Source organism: Hemitrygon akajei, chromosome 11 (genome assembly GCF_048418815.1).
Source record: "Hemitrygon akajei chromosome 11, sHemAka1.3, whole genome shotgun sequence".
Lineage (NCBI taxonomy): Eukaryota > Metazoa > Chordata > Chondrichthyes > Myliobatiformes > Dasyatidae > Hemitrygon > Hemitrygon akajei.
The window spans coordinates 84,710,254-84,732,475 of record NC_133134.1 but is presented as its reverse complement, the minus strand read 5'-3'; the positions used below and the strand labels follow the sequence as shown (position 1 = coordinate 84,732,475).

Sequence of the window (22,222 nt, the reverse complement as noted above, 5' to 3'; positions counted from 1 at the left end):
CAGTGTCGAGTGTCACAGTCACAAAGTTTGGCACAAGGGCCACAGCGAGGCAGGTTGGCAGATCAGGCGTTCATCTCTATTGTGTGAGTCGTCTGTTCGAGTCCGGTAACAGCGGGGTGGAAGCTGTCCTTGAGCCTGGGGGTTTATACTTGCAGGCTTTTGTGTCTTCTGCCTGATGGGAGGTGTTCCCGATTATATTGGCTGCTTTCCTGAGGCACATCTAGAGAGAGTCAGTGGAGGGGAGGCTGGTGGGTTGTGGGGGGGGGGGGGGAAGGAGGAGGAATAGATTTAAGGGGCAAATCCTTCAGGGTGATGGGCAAGTGGGGTATAAAATGGAAGTGTAGGCAGAGGTAGTGGAGGAGGGGCTGGCTGTACTGCTGTATTTTTGCGGTTTGGGGCAGAGTAGATGCCACACCGAGCCCGATGCATCCAGATGGGATGCTTCTTGTGGGGCATCGGTAAAAGTTGGTGAGGGTCGTTGGGGACAAGCCAACACTGTCCCTTTAAGAGATTTTTCCCTGTGCTGTCGCTCTGCCAGCTTGTGTGGCAGCAGTTACTGACAGTCAAGGTGCGCCTGAGAACAGATGGCACACAGTGCCACACTGCCCTCTGCTTGTTCCCTGGCCTGGGGTGGCGTGACTGGCCCTGGCCTGGGGTGGCGTGACTGGCCCTGGCCTGGGGTGGCGTGACTGGCCCTGGCCGGGTGGCGTGACTGGCCCTGGCCTGGGGTGGCGTGACTGGCCCTGGCCGGGTGGCGTGACTGGCCCTGGCCTGGGGTGGCGTGACTGGCCCTGGCCGGTTGGCGTGACTGGCCCTGGCCTGGGGTGGCGTGACTGGCCCTGGCCGGTTGGCGTGACTGGCCCTGGCCTGGGGTGGCGTGACTGGCCCTGGCCTGGGGTGTTTTTGGATGCGTTTGTTTGCTGTGTGTGGATCCCATGATTGCTGCTGTCACCCTACACCCATCGACCTGCATCCGGACCATATCCCTCCATACCCCTACCAGCCAAACCTCTCTTAAAAGTGTTGCACTGAACCCCGCGTCTGCCACTTCCACACTCACCGCTCTCTGAGCGAAGTTCCCTCTCTGATTCCCCTTAAATATTTCACCTTTCACCCTTAACCCATGACCACTCATTGTAGTCTCACCCAAACTTATCAATACCCCTCATAATTTGAACACCTCTATCAAATCTCCTCTCACTCTCCCAAGCTCCAGGCAATAAAGTCCTGACCTATTCAACCTTTCCCTGTGACTCGGGTCTTGGCAACATCCTTGTAAATTTTCTCCGCACTCTTTCGATCCTGTAGGCAGGTGACCAAAAGTGCGCACAATGCTCCAAATCAGGCCTCACCAACTACAACATAACATCCCAGCTCCTGTACTCAGTACTTTATAGCTCTCTTTATGGCTCTATCTACCTGGGATGGCATTAGACAGGCCGAAGGGCTCGTTTCTGTACTGTAGCACTCTGAGTCGCCGTCACTGGGAAATCGGCTGAGGTTTCGAGTGCTGCAAGCCATTCAGCCCATCGGGTTTTGTGCTGCATCATTGAGACTAACCTCCTGGGCCAGCTTGCGCTGGTTTCATGATTCTGTCTGCCGCAGTAGGGGATCCAAAACGAGAGCGTGGGTTTTGGGTGCGAGGGAGGGGGGTTAAGGAGAGAGCGGTCTGAGTGGGTAGGATTTTATTTTTAATGGCCGATACCTGGATGCAGAAAGATAGTTAAACTGGTTTAGTGTTGCCCTGTGTCCTCCGGTACAGTGAAAACAACTCCTGATCAACCATGTTGATTTCACCACGTTGAGATGGAACAAGGGAAATCAAAAACAGAAAGCACAGCAGAGTGTCACAGTTACAGAGAAGGTGCAGTACAGGCAGACAACGTGCAAGGGCCACAACCAGGTGGATTTTGAGGCCAGGAATCCACTTTAGCGGACTAGGGAACCATTCAGTAGTCTACAACAGCAGTGAGCCTCCTGGTGCATGCTTTCTGGCTTCTGTATGGGAGGGCAGAGAAGAGAGAACGGCCTGGTGTGACAAGGAAAGATGGCGTAATCAGATACGATCATTGTATTTAAGGGGCAAGAGACGGGTACGGTACTTGGTTGGCCGGTGTTATAGTGCTATCTGCACGGGCTTCGCAGGTGGTCCCGGGTTCGAATCCGGCCAGCTGCTGGGTTGAGCGTGGAACTAGCCACTCAGCCTCGTTTTTAAAAAAATAAATGTTTGCGCCCGATGCAGAAAGGAGCAATAAGAAGGCTTGGAGGGGGAATAGAAGGTGCAGTTATGATACAGGCCAGTGAGATTCATCATAGTCATACAGTCGTGGCTTGCCGGTTAGCGTGACGCTCTGACTGGGCCAGTGACTCGGCTTCAGTTCTGGTAAGGCAGCAGCATGCTGGGACGCAGCAACTTCTACAGGGCCAGCCAAAGGTATTTACTCTTAAACTAGTTTTTTTTACGACCACAAGAGCCTGCTGGACGTTAAGAAGTGAGTGTACTGCAGGTTTACCCCATCAGCGAGTTGCCCGCTGGTGGAGCGGATCGCGCTGCTGCCTGCTTCGCAGAGTCTGAGTCAGTGCGTGCAGTCTAACAGCGGGTGATCACCTTGGTCGCTTTTCCTGTGATCGCAAGACCCTGTCGGACATTGTTCATGTGGAGCGCTGCAAGTCCGATTCACTGATCTGTTGGCGGACGGCGTGGCGAGGACTGGGCGTCGAGCCGTGGTGTTGCCTGTCGGCAGCCGCCCAGTCGCCGGAGTGCTGGAGGCGGTGGGTGCTCAGCAGAAGGTGTACTGCGTTCGACTGCTGCAACATTCATGAAGTGGGGGACTTGCACCATATCATTTGTGTGGTTATATTTTACTGCTGTCTGGTATGTGCTGTGTGCGACTGTCGGTACTGCGGTTTGCACCCTGGCCCTGGAGTAACGCTCTTTTCTTTGGCTGTATTCACCGATAGCTGAATGACAGCTAAACTCGAACTTGAATTCCTGCCACTACCTCGTTCATACGTTCTCCTCGTGACATGGTGGCTTTCCCCTCGCTGATCCAGTTTCCCCCCTACATTCCAAAGGTGTACTAGTTAGTAGGTTTATTGCTTCCGTGGGTATAATTGGGCAGGGGGGGTGAGCTTATTGGATCAGAAGGGCCTGTTACTGTCCTGTATCCCTCAACAAAAACCTCAGAAGCGGGCACTCCATGTAGTCCTTGCTGACCAAGATTCCCATCCGAGCCAGTCCCATTAGCTGTATTTGGACCAGCTGCAATAGGGTCTTTTAAGAGACTCTTAGATAGGTACATGGAGCTCAGACAAATAGAGGGCTATGCGGTAGGGAAATTCTAGGCAGCCTCTGCTGTAGGATACAAGGTCAGCACCATATTGTGGGCCGAAGGGCCTGTAATGTGCTGTAGACGTTCTATGTTCTGTGTACAAGGCAGTGGAGGTTTGAGATGAGAGCTTACCTTCTAGATGCGTCACGGCTGATGGACCCTATCTATCCAAAGCGACTGGTTTTAAGGCAACAGTGGCCCGCCTTTTCCCTTTCGCCTGTCAGTAGAATTGGTTCCACGGGGCTTAGTAGCTAAGCCACACGTGAAGGCCAGGAGCTGGTGTTGTCAGAGGCCATTTCAGACGTGTGCTATTGGGAGGATTTAATAAATACTGGGAGCTTGTCCTCATTACCACGCTGACTATAACAGCCTTAAGGAACCATCCCCCTCTATCCTTATGCCAAGTGCCTCTTGCCTTTGACTGCAGTGCTGAATTACTGCCCACTCTGCTGAGGGAAACAGTGTCTCTGTACCAACCCTCCTTTCATTGTCAGAATCACACAACAGGGAAACGGGCCCTTCTGTGCCGTTCCCGGGATACGGGGTACTGGTGAGACCACCCGCAGAGTACCGGGCACAGTTTCAGATTTAATTATCCATGTACATTGTTTGCATTAGCATCGACACACCCACTGATGTGCTGGGGGCTGTCCGCGAGTGTCGGGGCACATTCCGGTGCCAACGTAGCAGGAGCACAGAACACGGCAGAGTAACAGAGAGCTCAGTTAAACCCATCAGATCACAGGCAACAACAGTGAGACAAGCTCCGTTCCTCCCTCCGACCCAAGACAGGTTTTCCACTCTACCTCCATACAAGTGGCAATAACAAACCAATTTACCCCCTCACCCCACTGTACCTCTCTACACACTCAGTCCTGCGGCCGGCCCTCGACCTCCTCGGACCCGCTGAGTTCCTCCGGTAGTTTACTTTGCGTCAGGTTGATCAGCTGCTGTGCATTGCCCCCTGATTGCTGTGGCTGAGGAGCGGAATCTGGGGGGGGGTGTGGTTGGTTCATCGTCTGGATGGGCCGATGATATCGTAGCAAAATCAATGTGAAGCTTATTGTGTGCACAAATGCACGAGCACACAAGAGAAACTTACAGTGGCGCCACAGGCACACAGCGTCAAATAAGCAGCTGTCACAAGAAGTACATAAATTAAAGAAATTGTACAATTTTTCACAATCACTTCATTGCCAGTGTTTGAAACACACCAGAACTGATCGTGGTTCAGAGCCAGGCACAAAACACAGGGCCATACCGGAACAGACAACACAGCAACCAGCAGCTTACAAGACGACAGTGCAAACAGCCACGGGCCATCAACAATTAGCAGAATTGCACAAATGTCAGTAATCAAATTAAATGAATGTGAACAGAACACGGAGAGCAGGAAGGACGTTGTGCAGGGGCAGTTAGGGTGAGTTTTGTTGAGAAGCTGCAGGAAAGAGGCTTTGGAGATGATGTGTAGTCCTGCTCTTGATGGACTGGCAGTGTCTTCCTGATGGCAGTTTGGTGAATAGGTGCCAACTAGGGCTGGTGGAGTCAGCAGGGATTGTTTTCAGCTTTTTTCTCCACTCTGGCTATTAATGTCAGTAGCTGATGGCCAGATCTCTGCTGAGTGGGCCACTCACTGCAACCTGAACTCGGAGAGGGAGGAGACGGCTGGAAACCAAACGGTGATAGAGGTGGTCACAACATTCTCAGTGATGGCTGAGCAAAAATCCGTCAGGATACCCCCGGAGATGTCATAATCAAACTTAAATGTGAACAAATGAATGGATTTTTACAAGAGGACCACGATCAGAACAAAGAAATGCACTGTAGTATGAAGTGGTGCTGGAACAAGGTAAAACAGTAACAATGCAGAATGAAGGGTAACAGCTACAGAGAGGGTGCCCGCAGGCAGTAAGGTGCACGGTCACTACAAGATGGAGGTCAAGAGTCCATCTTATTGAAAAAGAGAACTGACCAACAGTCTTGAAATCGTCGTGATGAAGGGTCTCGGCCCGAAGTGTTGCTGTTTATTCCTTTCCGTAGACGCTTGAGTTCCTCCAGCATTTTGTGTGTGTGTTGCTTCGATAGGCAGAGGCTGTCCTTGAGCCTGGTGGAATGTGCTTTCAGGCTTTTGCGTCTTCTCGGGGGGGGGGGGGGCGAAGAGGATGGCTTTGGTGGGTGGGCTCTTGGATTATGTCGACTGCGGTGCGGAGGGAGTGAGGAGTGTAGGCAGAGTCCAGGGAGGGGAGGCTGGTTTCTGTGATGTGTCCACAACTCTCTGCGGTTTCCTGTGGTCATAGGCTGGTATCGTCTCCTGGTAACCATAATGCCTTTCTTGTAAAAGTCAGGGTCATTTGATTTGAATGCCGCAGTCCTAGACTTGAGGAGTGAATCTCCGGGTTCATCCGGTGTGGGAACACAGACTGCACTCTTTTGGTACACGGTCCTCAACGCGCCTGTTGATAAACTGGGAATGCGTCTCCACCACCCCCTCAGACAGCTGGGGGTTGATGTGTGCAGAGGAGCCCAGTGACCTGGGTTCAGTTACATTCTCCCCGTGAGCCGGTGGTTCTGGTTTACTCCCCGTTCCGGAGACGCGCTGCTCAGTGTGTAAATTGGTCACTTGGCTGGAATTGGGCTTGTTGGACTGGAAGGGCCGTTTACCATGCTGTGTCTGTAATCAATAATAAAATCTCCTGGGGTGGGGGTTATGTCACCAAGCGCAGAATCCCTGAGGTGGGGGGGGGGGTTATGTTGCCGAGGGCAGATTCTTTGGGGTGGGGGGGTATGTCGCTGAGGGCAGAATCCCCGGGGGGGGGTGGGGGTTATGTTGCCAAGGGCAGAATCCCTAGGGTGGGGGGTGTTATGTTGCCGAGGGCAGAATCCCCGGGGTGGGGGGGGGGTATGTCGCTGAGGGCAGAATCCCCAGGGTGGGGGGGTGTTATGTCACCAAGGGCAGAATCCCCGGGGTGGGAGAGTTGTTGCCGAGGGCAGATTCTTCGGGGTGGGGGGGGGGGGTATGTCACCAAGGGCAGAATCCCCGGGGTGGGGGTGTTATGTCGCCAAAGGCAGAATCCCCGAGGGGGGTGGTTATGTTGCTGAGGGCTGTAGGCAGTGAGTTCCTGGGAGGAGGGGAATTGCAGTGAACGAGAGGTAGGGCGAGGCAGGTACTGTTTTCCCGATGGGCTTGAGGGTCTGGATCTATAAAATGTCTTGATAGTGGGTGGCAGTCTATAGGGATGGTGGCTAGGAGACTTTAGGAGTGATCGCAGGAGGAAGGTGTGGTTGGAATCTGGAACACCGTCTGTGGCCAAGGGGGGGTCGGGACTCAGGCTTTCAAGAAGGCGTGGGGTAAACGTACAGTGGGGTAAGTGGTCTAGGGGTTGGAACTACTGGTAGAGGTACTGGCGACAGGTTGCTATCGATGCAATGCTCCTCAGACAGGATGAAGAGATCAATACTCCCCAATGCCATTCGGCTTTACAATTCAACCGTCAGGATTAAGATATGTTAAAGTGCCGGGGTTAGGACTCAATGTATTTAAGTAAACTACTTAAGAACTTTTTAAAAGCTATTATTAATGCTTTTTGAGAGGGTGATTTTAGATGCATATCATATTTTTACTGAGTTAAGTATTGTATGTAATTAGTTTTGCTACAATAAGTGTATGGGACATTGGAAAAAATGTTGAATTTCCCCATGGGGATGAATAAAGTATCTGTCTATCTATCTATCTATCTAGAGGGCTAGTACAGACTGGACTAAATGGCCTCTGCACTCCCTGACCCAAACTATTCCAATTAGTTAACCTTCCTTCAATAGAACCTTGTGGGAGGAAGTTAATTAATTGGAATAATTATTTGGGTTTTCCGAATTGCACGTGTACACACAGATTGCAAGGCGCAGCAAGAGGCCTCTGCTAGCTATTTGAATAGGTCCTTCAGTCAATACCACCCTCCTCACCACACCCACCGCTTCCCCCACAAAGCTCAGAGTCCAGAAACCAACTGTCCAGCTCAACTGGCCCACGCTGACCCAGATTCCCATTAAGCCAGTCCCATTTGTTTGTGTTTGGCCCATATCCTGGTAAACCTTTCCTATCTGTGTCCCTGTCCGTATCCCTCTGAACCTTTCCTATCCATGTACCTGTCCGTATCCCTCTAAACCTTTCCTATCCGTGTCCCTGTCCGTATCCCTCTGAACCTTTCCTATCCGTGTCCCTGTCCGTATCCCTCTAAACCTTTCCTATCCGTGTCCCTGTCCGTATCCCTCTAAACCTTTCCTATCCGTGTACCTGTCCGTATCCCTCTAAACCTTTCCTGTCCGTATCCCTCTAAACCTTTCCTGTCCGTATCCCTCTAAACCTTTCCTGTCCGTATCCCTCTAAACCTTTCCTGTCCGTATCCCTCTAAACCTTTCCTGTCCGTATCCCTCTAAACCTTTCCTGCCCGTATCCCTCTAAACCTTTCCTGCCCGTATCCCTCTGAACCTTTCCTATCCGTGTCCCTGTCCGTATCCCTCTGAACCTTTCCTATCCGTGTCCCTGTCCGTATCCCTCTGAACCTTTCCTATCCGTGTCCCTGTCCGTATCCCTCTGAACCTTTCCTATCCGTGTCCCTGTCCGTATCCCTCTGAACCTTTCCTATCCGTATCCCTCTAAACCTTTCCTGCCCGTATCCCTCTGAACCTTTCCTATCCGTGTCCCTGTCCGTATCCCTCTGAACCTTTCCTATCCGTGTCCCTGTCCGTATCCCTCTGAACCTTTCCTATCCGTGTCCCTGTCCGTATCCCTCTGAACCTTTCCTATCCGTGTCCCTGTCCGTATCCCTCTGAACCTTTCCTATCCGTGTCCCTGTCCGTATCCCTCTGAACCTTTCCTATCCGTGTACCTGTCCGTATCCCTCTGAACCTTTCCTATCCGTGTACCTGTCCGTATCCCTCTGAACCTTTCCTATCCGTGTACCTGTCCGTATCCCTCTGAACCTTTCCTATCCGTGTACCTGTCCGTATCCCTCTGAACCTTTCCTATCCGTGTACCTGTCCGTATCCCTCTGAACCTTTCCTATCCGTGTACCTGTCCGTATCCCTCTAAACCTTTCCTGTCCGTGTACCTGTCCGTATCCCTCTAAACCTTTCCTGTCCGTATCCCTCTAAACCTTTCCTGTCCGTATCCCTCTAAACCTTTCCTGTCCGTATCCCTCTAAACCTTTCCTGTCCGTATCCCTCTAAACCTTTCCTGTCCGTGTACCTGTCCGTATCCCTCTAAACCTTTCCTGTCCATATCCCTCTGAACCTTTCCTGTCCCTGTACCTGTCCGTATCCCTCTGAACCTTTCCTGTCCGTGTACCCGTCCGTATCCCTCTGAACCTTTCCTGTCCGTGTACCCGTCCGTATCCCTCTGAACCTTTCCTGTCCGTGTACCCGTCCGTATCCCTCTGAACCTTTCCTGTCCGTGTACCCGTCCGTATCCCTCTGAACCTTTCCTGTCCGTGTACCCGTCCGTATCCCTCTGAACCTTTCCTGTCCGTGTCCCCGTCCGTATCCCTCTAAACCTTTCCTGTCCGTGTCCCCGTCCGTATCCCTCTAAACCTTTCCTGTCCGTGTCCCCGTCCGTATCCCTCTAAACCTTTCCTATCCGTGTCCCCGTCCGTATCCCTCTAAACCTTTCCTATCCGTGTCCCCGTCCGAATCCCTCTAAACCTTTCCTATCCGTGTCCCCGTCCTTATCCCTCTAAACCTTTCCTATCCGTGTACCTGTCCAAGTATAATTAAATGTTGAAAATGTACCTGCCTCAACTATTTCCTCTGGCAGCTCGTTCCATAGATTGATCACTCTCTGGGTGGATTGTTGCCCCTCAGATTCTGATTAGATCACTTCCCTCTCACCCAAACCTTGTTTCATATTGCAATCATTCTATATCTTTATCTCTCCCACGTTTCCTCCCTCCATCGGTCCGGGGTGGAACACCCCAGATTGTAGTCACATGTACCAAGTTACCCCTCACTTGCACCCTGTCCATGGAATCAGCTTTTCTCTGTTTATATGTGGATCTTAATTTTGATTTACTGGAATGATTCCAGGAATGAGGATGCGGTGGTTGGTGGGGGAGAGGATGCTTGCTTCTCGGAGCTGTGAAGATCATGAGGGGATTTAACAGGAGGGCTGTACAGTGAGCCATGGCTACATCACGTGTGGTATTGTGTCCACCAGGAGATTTCCAAGTGGGACTGTGTCCCCACCGCCAGGCGTGCCTGCAATCCAGGACTGCCATTGCAAAGTACTGGCATTAATGAGACATTCTTTAGGATAAATATTCATCCATCAGCCAGTATCAAAGAGTCATGACCAGAGTATGTGCATGTTACCGTGCCCTCCCCTCACGTCCCGTGTCCCACCCTCACACTCCTGTCGTCCAGGCATTCACAGGAGAATAAAGAATTACGATAGAATAAAACTGCAGAATGGCTGACGCAAAAGCAGGCACATTGTGCAAATAAAGACGTGAATAAACAGCACTGAGGATCTTTTGGGCTCGTCAGGGTGTCCATCGCTAGGTGGCTACTGTGTTTAGACAGGTCAAGTCCCTTCCTTAAAGGGAAATTACAGGCTGCAGCAATGACGGGTCAGATGTTGGATCTCAATAGTTTTGTAAGTCAGCGCCATATTTCCAATCTCTGTGTACATTTTCTGCATCTGGGGTTGACGGGGATGGTCTCGGCGTCAGTAACTTATTTCCATTGACCACCGCATCTCCAGCCACCCACAAGTGTCTGCTCTATTCCCCCACACCCACCCCTCGCTGCTTCAGGAAAGCAGCCTGCGTCACCCCGGACATTCTGTCTTCTCCCCCTTCCATCGGGCAGAAGGTACAACAGTCTGCAATCACGTACCACCAGGCTCAGAGACAGCTGCCGTCATCACACGCTTGGGTGAATGTCCGCTAGGCTGAGCACTGAATTCTCGATCTCCCAGTCTGGCTGCTTGTGGCCCTCGCACTTTGCCTGCACTGCTCTGCACTCTCTCTGTAACTGTGGCACTCTGTTTCCCTACCTCAGTGCACTTGTCAAACGATCTGTCCGGATGGCGTGTAAGACAGAAGTTTCTCCATTGTACGTCTGAGAATAATAAACCAATCTTTGGAGTTACCGTTTGTTGCTATCTTGCGGCAGTACTTTAATGCATGTTATACAACTTGTAAATTTATAATCTATCCAATGTACTGTTCCCGTTACACAAAGATCAGACTAAAGCTTGTTTCTGGCATGGATGTGGTTGGTCAGACACGTCCAATTGCATGTATTATACACCGAGCGTTACCGTTAGCAGGGCGGTTGTGAGATGGAGGTATCTGAAGCGATTTCTGGGGTTGCGGAGATGGGAAAAGTGTAGGGGTCTGAGACAGGGAGGCAGGTTGGAGGGGGTCACAAAGGTGAGGGGGTAGCAGAGGCCAGGATGGGGTGCGGGGGATCGCAGGGGTGGGGGAGTCACTGAAGCAGGGAGGGGCAGGAAGGACTTCACGGAGATGGAGTGAGAGTGGTGGAGAGGGTTGTGGAGATGGGGAGGGCTGCAAGTTCAGGAGTTTGGGGGGGGGACACAGGTCACAGAGATGGGGAGAAGTGAACAGACAGGGTGTGATTCCATGGTGGGGGTGATCACAGTCAGGGTAGGTCTGATCGTTGAGGTGAGGTAAAGGGGATCATGGAGATGGGGACGGTGCAGTGGGCTGGAGGGGGACACGGGGCCACATGGAGGATGCACTCCCTCTGACTCTCCTTCCTGTCTTCAGGCGGCCATGAAGAACATGGAGCGCGAGCTTCTGTGCCCGGTGTGCAAGGAGATGTTTAAGCAGCCCGTCATCCTGCCCTGCGCGCACAACGTCTGCCTGATGTGTGCCACCGAGCTGCTGGTGCAGCAGGGCATCCTGTGTGCGGAGCCCACCTCCGAGCCCTCCTCGCCTGCGTCCACCCCCGTGATGCGCAGCCCCCGCCTCGGCCGCCGAGCTGGGGCCAAGACCGACAGGTTGGACAGACTCGTCCGGGCAGGTGAGACCACCCCACAGTCCCTGAGCGGATTACTGAGTGGCAGTGTGAGACGTGGATGTTGTTCAGGTTTGGCTGTCCCTACTGTGGTAAAGATGCCGCTAAACCGGTGTGGAAATTGCAGTAAGGCAACGTCCAGGCAAGGGCAGCCTGGGGCAGTAATAGCCAACCCAGATCTTTGAAGTGGCACCTTGAGATAGGCAAGGATGACTGCAGTGGTGTGTAATCCAGCTAAATGAACAGGGCCTCTAAAGTGAGACCTCTGCTGGAAAGGTCTCTGAGACCATGGCTTCCCTTACACAGTAGGTGGTGCCGGAGACGGACAAGATGGGAGCGATGGAAGGATGCGAAGCACACCCAGCAACTGAGGGACGATTGCTTTGCTAACTTCAAAGTGTCACGGGACGTCAGCGTGTAACTTCTATCGATTCGTAACACCCGAGTTGTGAATTGTGACTGATCTTGCAAGGAAGGAGTTGAAACATGCACAGTTTACCAAATGACCTACGTAATGAAACTGCTGGACAATTCAGTATCAAAATGGCATTTCTCTGTTCAAACTTCAGAACAGTGTGGTGACGGGGGCCACGCTGTGCGCAAGTAAAATGAAGAATGTTTGAAGAGTAAATGTCCGTGTGTTCTGAATCCAGTTAGTGGCAATGACATTGGAAAGGCCACAGGGGAGGTTTAGAAGGCCTTTGGTAACAGTGGAAGGTTGTTTCTATGGTCTGATTAATATGACAGAACGTGGAACAGTGTAGTGAGTAGTGCCCTCACTCGAGTCGAGTCCATTGGTGGCTGTAGAGGCCGATCTGGTGCAGAGTGGACGTGAGTAAGTGGCGGCTGTGGTCAGCGGTTGGGACTTTTCGTTGTTCAGTCTCTCCTCTCAGAGCTGCCGCTTGTTCTCTGCGGCACAGCGGAGGTCGCTCGCCCGTCGCGCGACTCACGCGAACAGATTTCCTCCAGGCGTGCCTGTGAGTGCAACGTCTTCCCCGCTTTCAGATGCAATGGTGGATTTCTTCAGGCACAGTACCGGCCCTTCTGCCTACGATGTCATGCCTACTGTTCACGATCAATCTACCCCTTCCTTCCTACGTAACCCTCCATTTTTCTTAGATCCATGCGTCTTTGTAAGAATCTTTTAGACGTCCCTCTGTCAGCTTTACCAATGCTTGTGGCAGTGCATTCCAGGCTCACACCACTCTCTGTGTAAATAATCTACTGTACCTCTGACATCTCCCCTAAACTTCTTTCCACTCACCTTCAATGGTTGTCCTGTGAAACAGTTGGCCACTGCCACCCTGGGGTAAGGGTGCTGTCTGTGCCTCTCGTCATTTATACACCTCATCTCCTTTCATCTTTCGTCGCTCCAGAGAGAAAAGCCCTGGCTCACTTGACCTTTCCTGACAAGCCACACTGTCTAATCCAGGCAGCATCCTGGTAAATCTCCTCTGTACCCTCTCTAATCCAGGCAGCATCCTGGTAAATCTCCTCTGTACCCTCTCTAATCCAGGCAACATCCTGGTAAATCTTCTATGTACCCTCTCTAATCCAGGCAGCATCCTGGTAAATCTCCTCTGCACCCTCTCCAAAGCTTCCAACCCCTTCCTATAATGAAGTGATTAGAGCTGAACGCAACATTCCAAGTGTGGTCTAACCAGGGTTTTATAGAGCTGCCACATTACCTCACAACTCTTCAACACAATCCCCCGACTAACAAACGCCAACTTTCCTAACCAGTTTATGCCTCTATCAAAATGCATGGCAACTTTGAGGGGTCTATGGATGTGGGGCCTCAAGATCTCCCTGTTCACTGCTCCACTAACAATCTGGCCATTAAGGCCATAAGGCATAGGTGCAGAATCAGGCCATTTGGCCCATCAAGTCTGCTCCATCATTCAGTCATGGCTGATCCTTTTGTCCCCCTGCTCAACCACGCCTTCTCCCCAAAACCTTTGATACCATGTCCAATCAAGAACCTATCAAGCTCTGTCTTAAATACACGCAATGACCACAGCAACAAATTCCACAAATCCACCACCCAATAGCTAAAGAAATTTCTTCATTTTAAATGGATGCCCTTCTATTCTCTTGTCCTAGATTCCCCCACCATGGGAAACATCCTTTCCACATCTACTCTGTCTAGGCCTTTCAACAAAAGACTTCAATGAGATTCTCCCTCATCCTTCTAAATTCCAGTGAGTACAGACCCAGAGCCATCAAACGTTCCTCATATGATAACGCTTTCATTCCCAGAATCATCCTTGTGAACCTCCTCTGGACCCTCTCCCATGCCAGCTCATCTGTTCTAAGATGAGGAGCCCAAAACTATTCACAATACTCAAGGTGAGGCCTCACCATTGTCTTATAAAGCCTCAGCATCACATCCCTGCTCTTTTATTCTAGACCTCTTGTAATGAATGCTAACATTGCATTTGCCTCCTCTTTACGAACTCTGCCTGCAAGTTCACCTTTAGGGTGTTCTGCACAAGGACTCCCAAGTCCCCTTGCATTTCCGATTTTTGGATTTTGTCCCTGTTTAGAAAATAGTCTGCACATTTATTTCTATTACCGAAGTGCTGACCACGTATTTTCCAACACTATTTCATTTGTTGCCCATTCTCCTAATCTGTCTAAGTCCTTCTGCAGTCTACTTGTTTCCTCAACCCTACCTGCCCCTTCACCAGTCTTCCATCATCTAAATCATTGATATATAACATAAAAAGAAGTGGTTCCAACACCGACCCCTGCAGAATACCACTAGTTACTGGCAACCAACCAGAAAAGGATCCTTTTATTCCCACTCACTGCCTCCTACCAATCAGCCAAAGCTCTAACTATGCTAGTAACTTTCCTGTAATACCATGGGCTCTTAACTTCATAAGCAGCCTCGTGTGTGGCACCTTGTCAAAGGCCTTCTGAAAGTCCAAATATACAGCATGCACTTCATCCTCTTTATCTCTCCTATGTGTAATATCCTCAAAGAATTCCGACATGTTTGTCAGGCAAGATTTTCCCTGAAGGAAACCATGCGAACTTTGTCCCATCTTGTACTCTTGTCACCAAGTTCTCCATAACCTCATCTTTAATTGACTCCAACACCTTTCCAACCAATGAGGTCAATCTAACTGGTCTGTAATTTCCTTTCTGCTGCCTTCCTCCTTTCTTAAAGAGTGGAAGAACATTTGCAGTCCTCTGGCACCATGAAAGGTCGTTACTAATGCCTCCACAATCTCTAACGCTACTCTGCACACTGCGAAGAATCTGGTCATTAACACTGTACTCCGCAAGTTCAATCTTCCAACGTGAATCACGTCACACTTTTCCAGAATGAGTTCCATAGAATATTGTTCTTTCTGGCTCTTTCCTTTCCAAGTTATTTTCCAATATTACACTCCCATTTGCTGGCTTACCTTGCCTATTGATATTTCTCAAAAATTGTCAGCTGACATCAGTGGTAAGGAAGGCAAAGCAATGTTGGCATTCATTTCGAGAGGGCCAGAATATAAAAGGAAGGATATAATGCTGAGGCTTTATTAGACAGACTAGATTTGGAGACAGTGAATGCAGAGAGGATGCTGCCAGTAATGGTAGATTCTAGGACCAGAGGGCGCGGCCTCTGGATATCCCTTTAGAACACAGATGAGGAGGAATGTCTTCAGCCAGATGGTGAATCTGTAGAATTTATAGCTACAGACAGCCGTGGAAACCAAATCATTGGATGTATTTAGAGTAGAGGCTGCTGGGTTCTTGATTAGTAAAGACGTCAAATGTTACTGAGCAAAGCAGGAGAATGGGATTGAGGGAAAATAAATCCACCATCATCGAAGGGTGGAACAGAACTGATGGGCTGAACGGCCTACTTGTGCTCTTATGTTTTATCGTGGAACACACACAAAATGTTGGAGGAATTCATCAGGTCAGGCAGCATCTATGGAGAGGTATGAATAGTCAGTCTCAGCCAGAAACATGAACTATTTATTCACCTTCCATAGATCTTCCAGCGTCTTGTGTGCATTGTTCTGGATTTCCTGCATCTGTCGAATCTTTCTTGTGCGGGTGATGGTGGACGATTGTTTCTGGAGGCCTGTGACTCGTGGCGTACCCTGGCTCGTTTCTGGCCAGTTTCAAAAGCCTGAAGGCACATACTAGCAGTCTCAAAGACAACTTCTATCCGGCTGTTATCAGATTATTGAAAGGTCTCGTCCACATGATAAGATGGATTCTTGGCCTAATGATTACCTCATTACGGTCTTGTACTTTGTCTACCGGCACTGCGGTTTCTCCGCAGCTGTGACACTTTATTCTGCATTATGTTGTTGTTTTACCTTGTTCTGCCTCGATGCACTGTGTGATTATCTGATCGGTATGAAGAGTGTGCAAGACGAGCTCTTCACCATCGCTTGGTACATATACTAATTCCAAATAACAGCCGGATACAAGTCCTCCTTCAGTATGGAGCTGTGTGATTTCAGGCTCCTGCGCCTGCCCAATCGGAGAGGGGAAAAGGATGTCCCGGGTGGGTGACGCTGGTGCTTTATCAGGGCAACAGGACGTGTGGGAGACTGGTTTCCGTGATGTGCTGAGCTGTGCCCACGACTCACGGCTCGCGGGTCCATTTGCAGGTTTGAGTGATTTTGTTGGAAGGGTGGGGTGAGGGGGGGCTCTGGCAAGGTGAGGTGGGAGTAATGTGTCTGGGATGTTTCTCCCCCTCACCGCCTTCTGAAAGATGTGTTTCTCCACAGTTCCTCAGCGGGGTGTGGGCTGCTGGTGTGTCAGGCCGTTAATACCCTTCTCCGAGTTTCATCACCTTGCTGTGATGAAGAGGCTCGAGTTCCTGAGGTCCCAGGGCGATGCCATCTGGAGCTTAGCTCTTTGTAGGGACACCCATGGTGGGACGGTCATAGGGGTATTCCGAAGAGACATCCAGCCAAGACCTCAGAGGTGGAAGATGATGACACATCGCAAGGGCAGTAAGGGGGAGGAAGGCTGCAGCAGTGAAGGGTCCCCAGTCATCTAGCACCATGCCACTGGACCCTGACCCTGATCTCTCAAGGACCATAGAACATTACAGCACAGTACAGGCCCTTCAGCCCTCCATGTTGTGCCGACCCATATAATCCTTTAAAAAAAATACTAAACCACGCTACCCCGTAACCCTCTATTTTTCTTTCATCCATGTGCCTGTCCAAGAGGCTCTTAAATACCCCTAATGTTTTAGCCTCCACCACCATCCCTGGCAAGTCATTCCAGGCACTCACAACCCTCTGTGTATAAATTTTTTTTTAAAAAAAACACAAAAAAAAACTTACCCTGATGTCTCCTCTAAACTTCCCTCCCTTAATTTTGTACTATTAATTTTCCTTTAATTTTCTGGTGTTTGCTATTGGTGCCCTGGGAAACAGGTACTGGCTATCCACCGTATCTATGCCTCTCATAATCTTGTAGACCTCTATCAAGTCCTCTCTCATCCTTCTACGCTCCAAAGAGAAAAGTCCCAGCTCTGCTAACCTTGCATCATAAGACTTGTTCTCCAAACCAGGCAACATCCTGGTAAATCTCCTCTGCACCCTCTCCATAGCTTCCACATCCTTCCTATAATGAGGTGACCAGAATTGAACACAATACTCTAAGTGCGGTCTCACCAGAGATTTGTAGAGTTGCAACATGACCTCTCTACTCTTGAACTCAATCCCGCTGTTAATGAAGCCTAGCATCCCATAGGCCTTCTAAACTAACCTAACAACCTGTGCAGTGACCTTGAGGGATGTATGGATTTGAACCCCAAGGTCCCTTTGTTCATCCACACTCTTAAGTAACCGACCATTAATCCTGTACTCAGTCTTCTGGTTTGTCCTTCCAAAATGCATCACCTCACACTTAACCGGATTGAACTCCATCTGCCATTTTTCTGCCCAACTCTGCAGCCCATCTATATCCTCTTGTAACCTTCGACAACCTACGGCTCCATCCACAACTCCTCCAATCTTCGTGTCATCCGCAAACTTACTCACCCATCCTTCCGCCTCTACATCCAGGTCATTTACAAAAATCACAAATAGCAGGGGTCCCAGGACAGATCCCTGCGGCACTCCACTAGTCACTGACCTCCAGGCAGAATACTTTCCTTCCACAACTACCCTCTGCTTTCTTCCTTTAAGCCAATTTTTTATCCAAACAGCCAAGGTTCCACTTATCCCATGCCTCATGACTTTCTAGATGAGTCTTTCATGAGGAACCTTGTCAAATGCTTTGCTAAAGTCCATGTATACCACATCCGCTGCCCTACCCTCATCAATTTCTTCTGTTGCCTCTTCAAAAAACTCAGTTAGGCTTCCCTTCACAAAACCATGTTGACTATCCATGAGTAGACTGTACTTCTCCAAATGCGCGTAGATCCTATCCTTAAGAATCCTTTCTAGTAGTTTGCAGACCACCGACGCAAGACTCACCGGTCTATAGTTCCCAGGTTTCTCCCTAATACCTTTTTTAAACAAGGGAACTACATTTGCCATTTTCCAGTCCTCCGGCACTTCCCCTGTAGCCAAAGAGGATTCAAAGATCATGACTAAAGCTCCTGCGATCTCTTCTCTCAATTCCCACAACAACCTGGGGTGTATCATATCCAGCCCTGGGGATTTACCAATCTTGATGTTTTTAAGTAGATCCAGCACTTCTTCCTTAATCTCCACATTGTCCAGCACACAGGCCGTTCTACTTCGACCTCATCCTGATCAAGATCCTTTTCACTTGTGAATACTGAAGCAAAGTATTCATTTAGGACCTCCCCAACCTTCTCCGCCTCCAGGCACATGTTGCCCTCTTTATCCTTTAGCGGTCCCATCTTCGTTCTCATCCTCCTGTTCTTCACATACACATAGAACGCCTTGGGGTTCTCCTTAATCCTACATGCCAAGGCCTTCTCATGCCCCCTTCGAGCTCTCCTAAATCCTTTCTTTAGTTCCTTCCTGGCTGCCCTATATTTCTCATGAGCCTCTCCTACTTCCTGCTTCATATATCTAACATATGCTTCCTTTTTCCTTTTGACGAGTTGCCTCACATGTTTCGTTAGCCACGGTTCCCTTTTCCTACCATTTTTTCCCTGCCTCAGTGGGACAAACCTATCCTGAACCCAGCTCAAGTGGTCCCTAAACTTCTCCCACATTACTTCTGTGCTTTCCCCTTTGAACATCAGTTTCCAATTTACTCTCGCTAGTTCCTGCCTCATCCCTTCAAAGTTAGCCCTTCCCCAGTTAAGCACTTTACCATTTCGTCTGATTTTATCCCTTTCCATAGCTAGGCTGAAACTAAGGGAGTTGTGGTCATTCTCACCAAAATGCTCCCCCACCAAGAGGTCTGTCACCTGACCAGGTTCGTTACCCAGAACTAGATCCAGTATAGCCTCACCTCTCGTTGGCCGGTCCACATACTGTGTCAGGAATCTTTCTTGAACACACCTGACAAATTCAGCCCCATCTATCCCCCTTGCACTCAGGAGGTGCCAGTCAATATGAGGGAAGTTGAAATCACCCATAACTGCTACCCTGTATTTTGTGCACCATTCTAAAATCTGCCTACTTATCTGCTCCTCGGTGTCCCGAGGGATTCAAATGTAACCCATCCTTTTTGTACAGGTCACACCCACCCCAAAAGAGGTCCCAATGATCCAGAAATCTGAATCCCTGCCCCCTGCTCCATTCCCTCAGCCACGCATTTATCCTCCACCTCATTCTATTCCTATTCTCACTGTCGTGTGGCACAGGCAGTAATCCTGAGATTACTACCTTTGAGATCCGATTCTCAACTTCCTTCCTAACTCCCTGTAGTCTTCTTTCAGGACCTCTTCCCTTTTCCCACCTATGTCATTTGTACCAATATGTACCACAACCTCTGGCTGTTCTCCCTCCCACTGCAGGATATCTTGGACACGATCAGAAACATCTTGGACCCTGGCACCTGGGAGGCAAACTACCATCCAAGTTTCTTTCCTGCATCCACAGAATCACCTGTCTGACCCCCTGACTACAGAGTCCCCTATCTCTACTGCTTTCCTCTTCCTTTCCCTACCCTTCTGAGCCACAGGGCCGGACTCTGTGTCAGAGGCACGGCCACTGTCGCTTCCTCCAGGTAGGCTGTCCCCCCCAACAGTACTCAAACAGGAGTACTTATTGTCAAGGGGTACAGCCACAGGGGTGCTCTCTAGTACCTGACTCTTCCCCTTCCCTCTCCTGACTGTGACCCATTTCTCTGTCCCCCGTGGCCCCGGAGTGACCACCTGTCTGTAACTCCTCTCTATCACCTCCTCACTTTCCCTGACCAGACGAAGGTCATCGAGCTGCAGCTCCAGTTCCCTAACACGGCCCCATAGGAGCTGCATCTTGATGTACTGGGTGCAGATGTGGCTGTCTGGGACACCGAGAGACTCCAGGACCTCCCACATCTGACACCAACCACAGAAAACCAGCCTCACACACATACTACATCCTTTAGCAATCAACAACTGCCTGACCTCGTCCCGTTACCGCCGAAGCCCATGGAGCCAAAGCCCTTTCACTCTGCTGCCTCTCACTCTGCTGCCCGCTGGATATGGCTGCCTTCTTTTTAAACTGTTCGCGCTCACGCGCCATGTGGTGGTTGTCTCCTCATGATAAACACACACAGGTGTTTCCATTTATACGGATCCTGTGTAGTCCTCTCCAGTCAGCTGAGGCCCCGCTGATACACGACAACTGAGGAGAACATCGTGCTGGACGAGTGCTCGCACTACTGACAGTGGCTGGTGCTGTAGTGGATTGTGTAGATGGTAAAGGTTACCCGAGGATCCAGTGGGATATAGACCAGTTGCAGATGTGGCCAGAGTAATGTCAGGTGGAATCTGACTCTGGTAAACGCGAGAATTTGCCATTTTGGAAATGGTGCACAATTAATGGCAGGGCCCTCAATCATGTCGTAAGCACAAGGCTGTATTCTGGAAATCCAGAATGACACACACAACATGCTGGAGGAATAAACAGCCCTTCACCAGGGCTGGAAAGAAAAGGGGATAAGCCAGAATCAGTGGGGGGGTGGGGGTGGGTAAGAGTACATGCTGGCAGGGGATAGGTGAGACCAAGTGAGGGGGAAGGTGGGCGGATAGGGGAGGGAGTTGAAGAGTGAAGCTGGGAGGTGATAGGTGGAAAAGTTAAAGTGGTGAAGAAGAAGGAATCGGCTAGAAGAGGAGATTGGGAGAAAGGAAATGAGGTGGGGCACCAGAGGCAGGTGAGGAGAAGAGAAGGGATAAGAGGGGAGCTGGAATGGGAATATAGAAAAAGAAAGAAGGGAAAGAGGGTAGAAATGACTGGAAACTGGGGATGTTCATGCTGTCAGGTCGAAGGCTATCCAGATGGAATACGAGATGTTGTTCCAACTAAAGAGGAGCCTCCTGCTGGCAGTAGAGGCTATGGACCGAGTTCAGGAGCACCTTACACCTCCTTTGGTAGACACGTATCTCCACCCCAGCAGAGTGGGAATTGAAATTAAAATGGTTGGCCGCTGGGAAATTGTGCTTGTTGCAGACAGAGCAAAGGGCTCAGCAGTGTTCATTTAAAGACCCTTTAGGAGTGCTCTGGGTGGCAGGGTGGAGATGCGTCTCTACCAAAGGTGCTCCTGACCTCTGCTAGTCTGCAGGTCCTCCTTGGGAGTGGGTGGTGGATGGTCATATGAGCAGCTGGTGATCACCACAAGTCCTGGTCATGTAACCAGATCTCTGAAGAGTATTGATAATGGCCGGGGTCACCTGTCTTGTACAGACAGGCAATGGCAAACCACTTCTGTAGAAAAATTTGCCAAGAATAATCATGGTCAAGACCATGATCTCCCATGTCATACAACATAATGATGATGAATAGTAGTCTTGTTAAGAGGTGTCTTGGGGTCCAAGTCAACATTCTCTCCAATTATTTTTAACACAGCTGCGTGGACCAACCATTGCCCCGTGCAGGAAATTATTACACTGCCTGAAAACTGTGCAAACTTTGAATGTTTTATGTAATATGCATACTATGAATATTCAGAATGAAAATTGAATAATCACATGCTTTTGATTTTATTTATTGATCGAAGGGTATAATGAAATACTGAACAACAAAGAAAATCTTTCCCGTTGTATTCAACGGGCCAGCGGTTTAGTAACTTCCATTCTGTGTTTACTGTTACAATTCGTAAGTGTTGCAATTTGAAACACTGACGATGTCAACCCGTTTCAAAGTAAAGATCATGTACGTTATTTAGAAAATTTTTGGATAATATTCATTAACACATAACTACAGCGTATTTCAAAGTTATATTAACATTATATAAAAGAAAATTTGAGCTGTGCAGCAGCGAAGGCTGTGTGCATGGTGGCTTTTCAGTTACTGCGTGACATGGAAGTGTCAGTTGGTTAAAGAAGGCGTCTGCCATGCTTTACCTCATGAATCGAGGTTTTGTGTTCAAGTCAGGAGGCTGAGTCGCAGCTAACTGAAACTTTATATAATAATAACAACTGTACAGAGCACTTACAGACGATGTAGTTCAAAGTGCTTTAAATGCAATAAAAGTGCAAGCATGTAAAAATAAGCATGGAATTAAAAGACAAAATTATGTTAATTGAAAACAAGGTTAAATACATAGGCATTTGAAAGTGTCACCTGAGCCTCCATCCCTAATACTTTCAGGTGTTGTTTTCCACAGTTCAGGAGCGTAGTTCAGAAAAGCTGACCTGATCTTCTGAGGGAGATCATTTACATCCAGCAGCAGAAGACCTATCTATAAGTTTGAGCAGCATTACACAGTGAAAACAATGCGACAAAGTATTCTGGTCCCAGACTATTAAG

At 49.6% G+C, this 22,222-nt stretch overlaps 1 protein-coding gene across 1 annotated transcript in view; it reads left to right on the top strand.

The window, feature by feature from the left end:
• Positions 1 to 22,222, top strand: part of LOC140735792 (tripartite motif-containing protein 46-like) — a 96,947-nt gene that overhangs the window by 5,558 nt on the left and 69,167 nt on the right. The window contains 1 exon segment of the mRNA XM_073061272.1: positions 11,117 to 11,372. Within this exon segment, the coding sequence (XP_072917373.1) occupies positions 11,117 to 11,372 (256 nt within the window).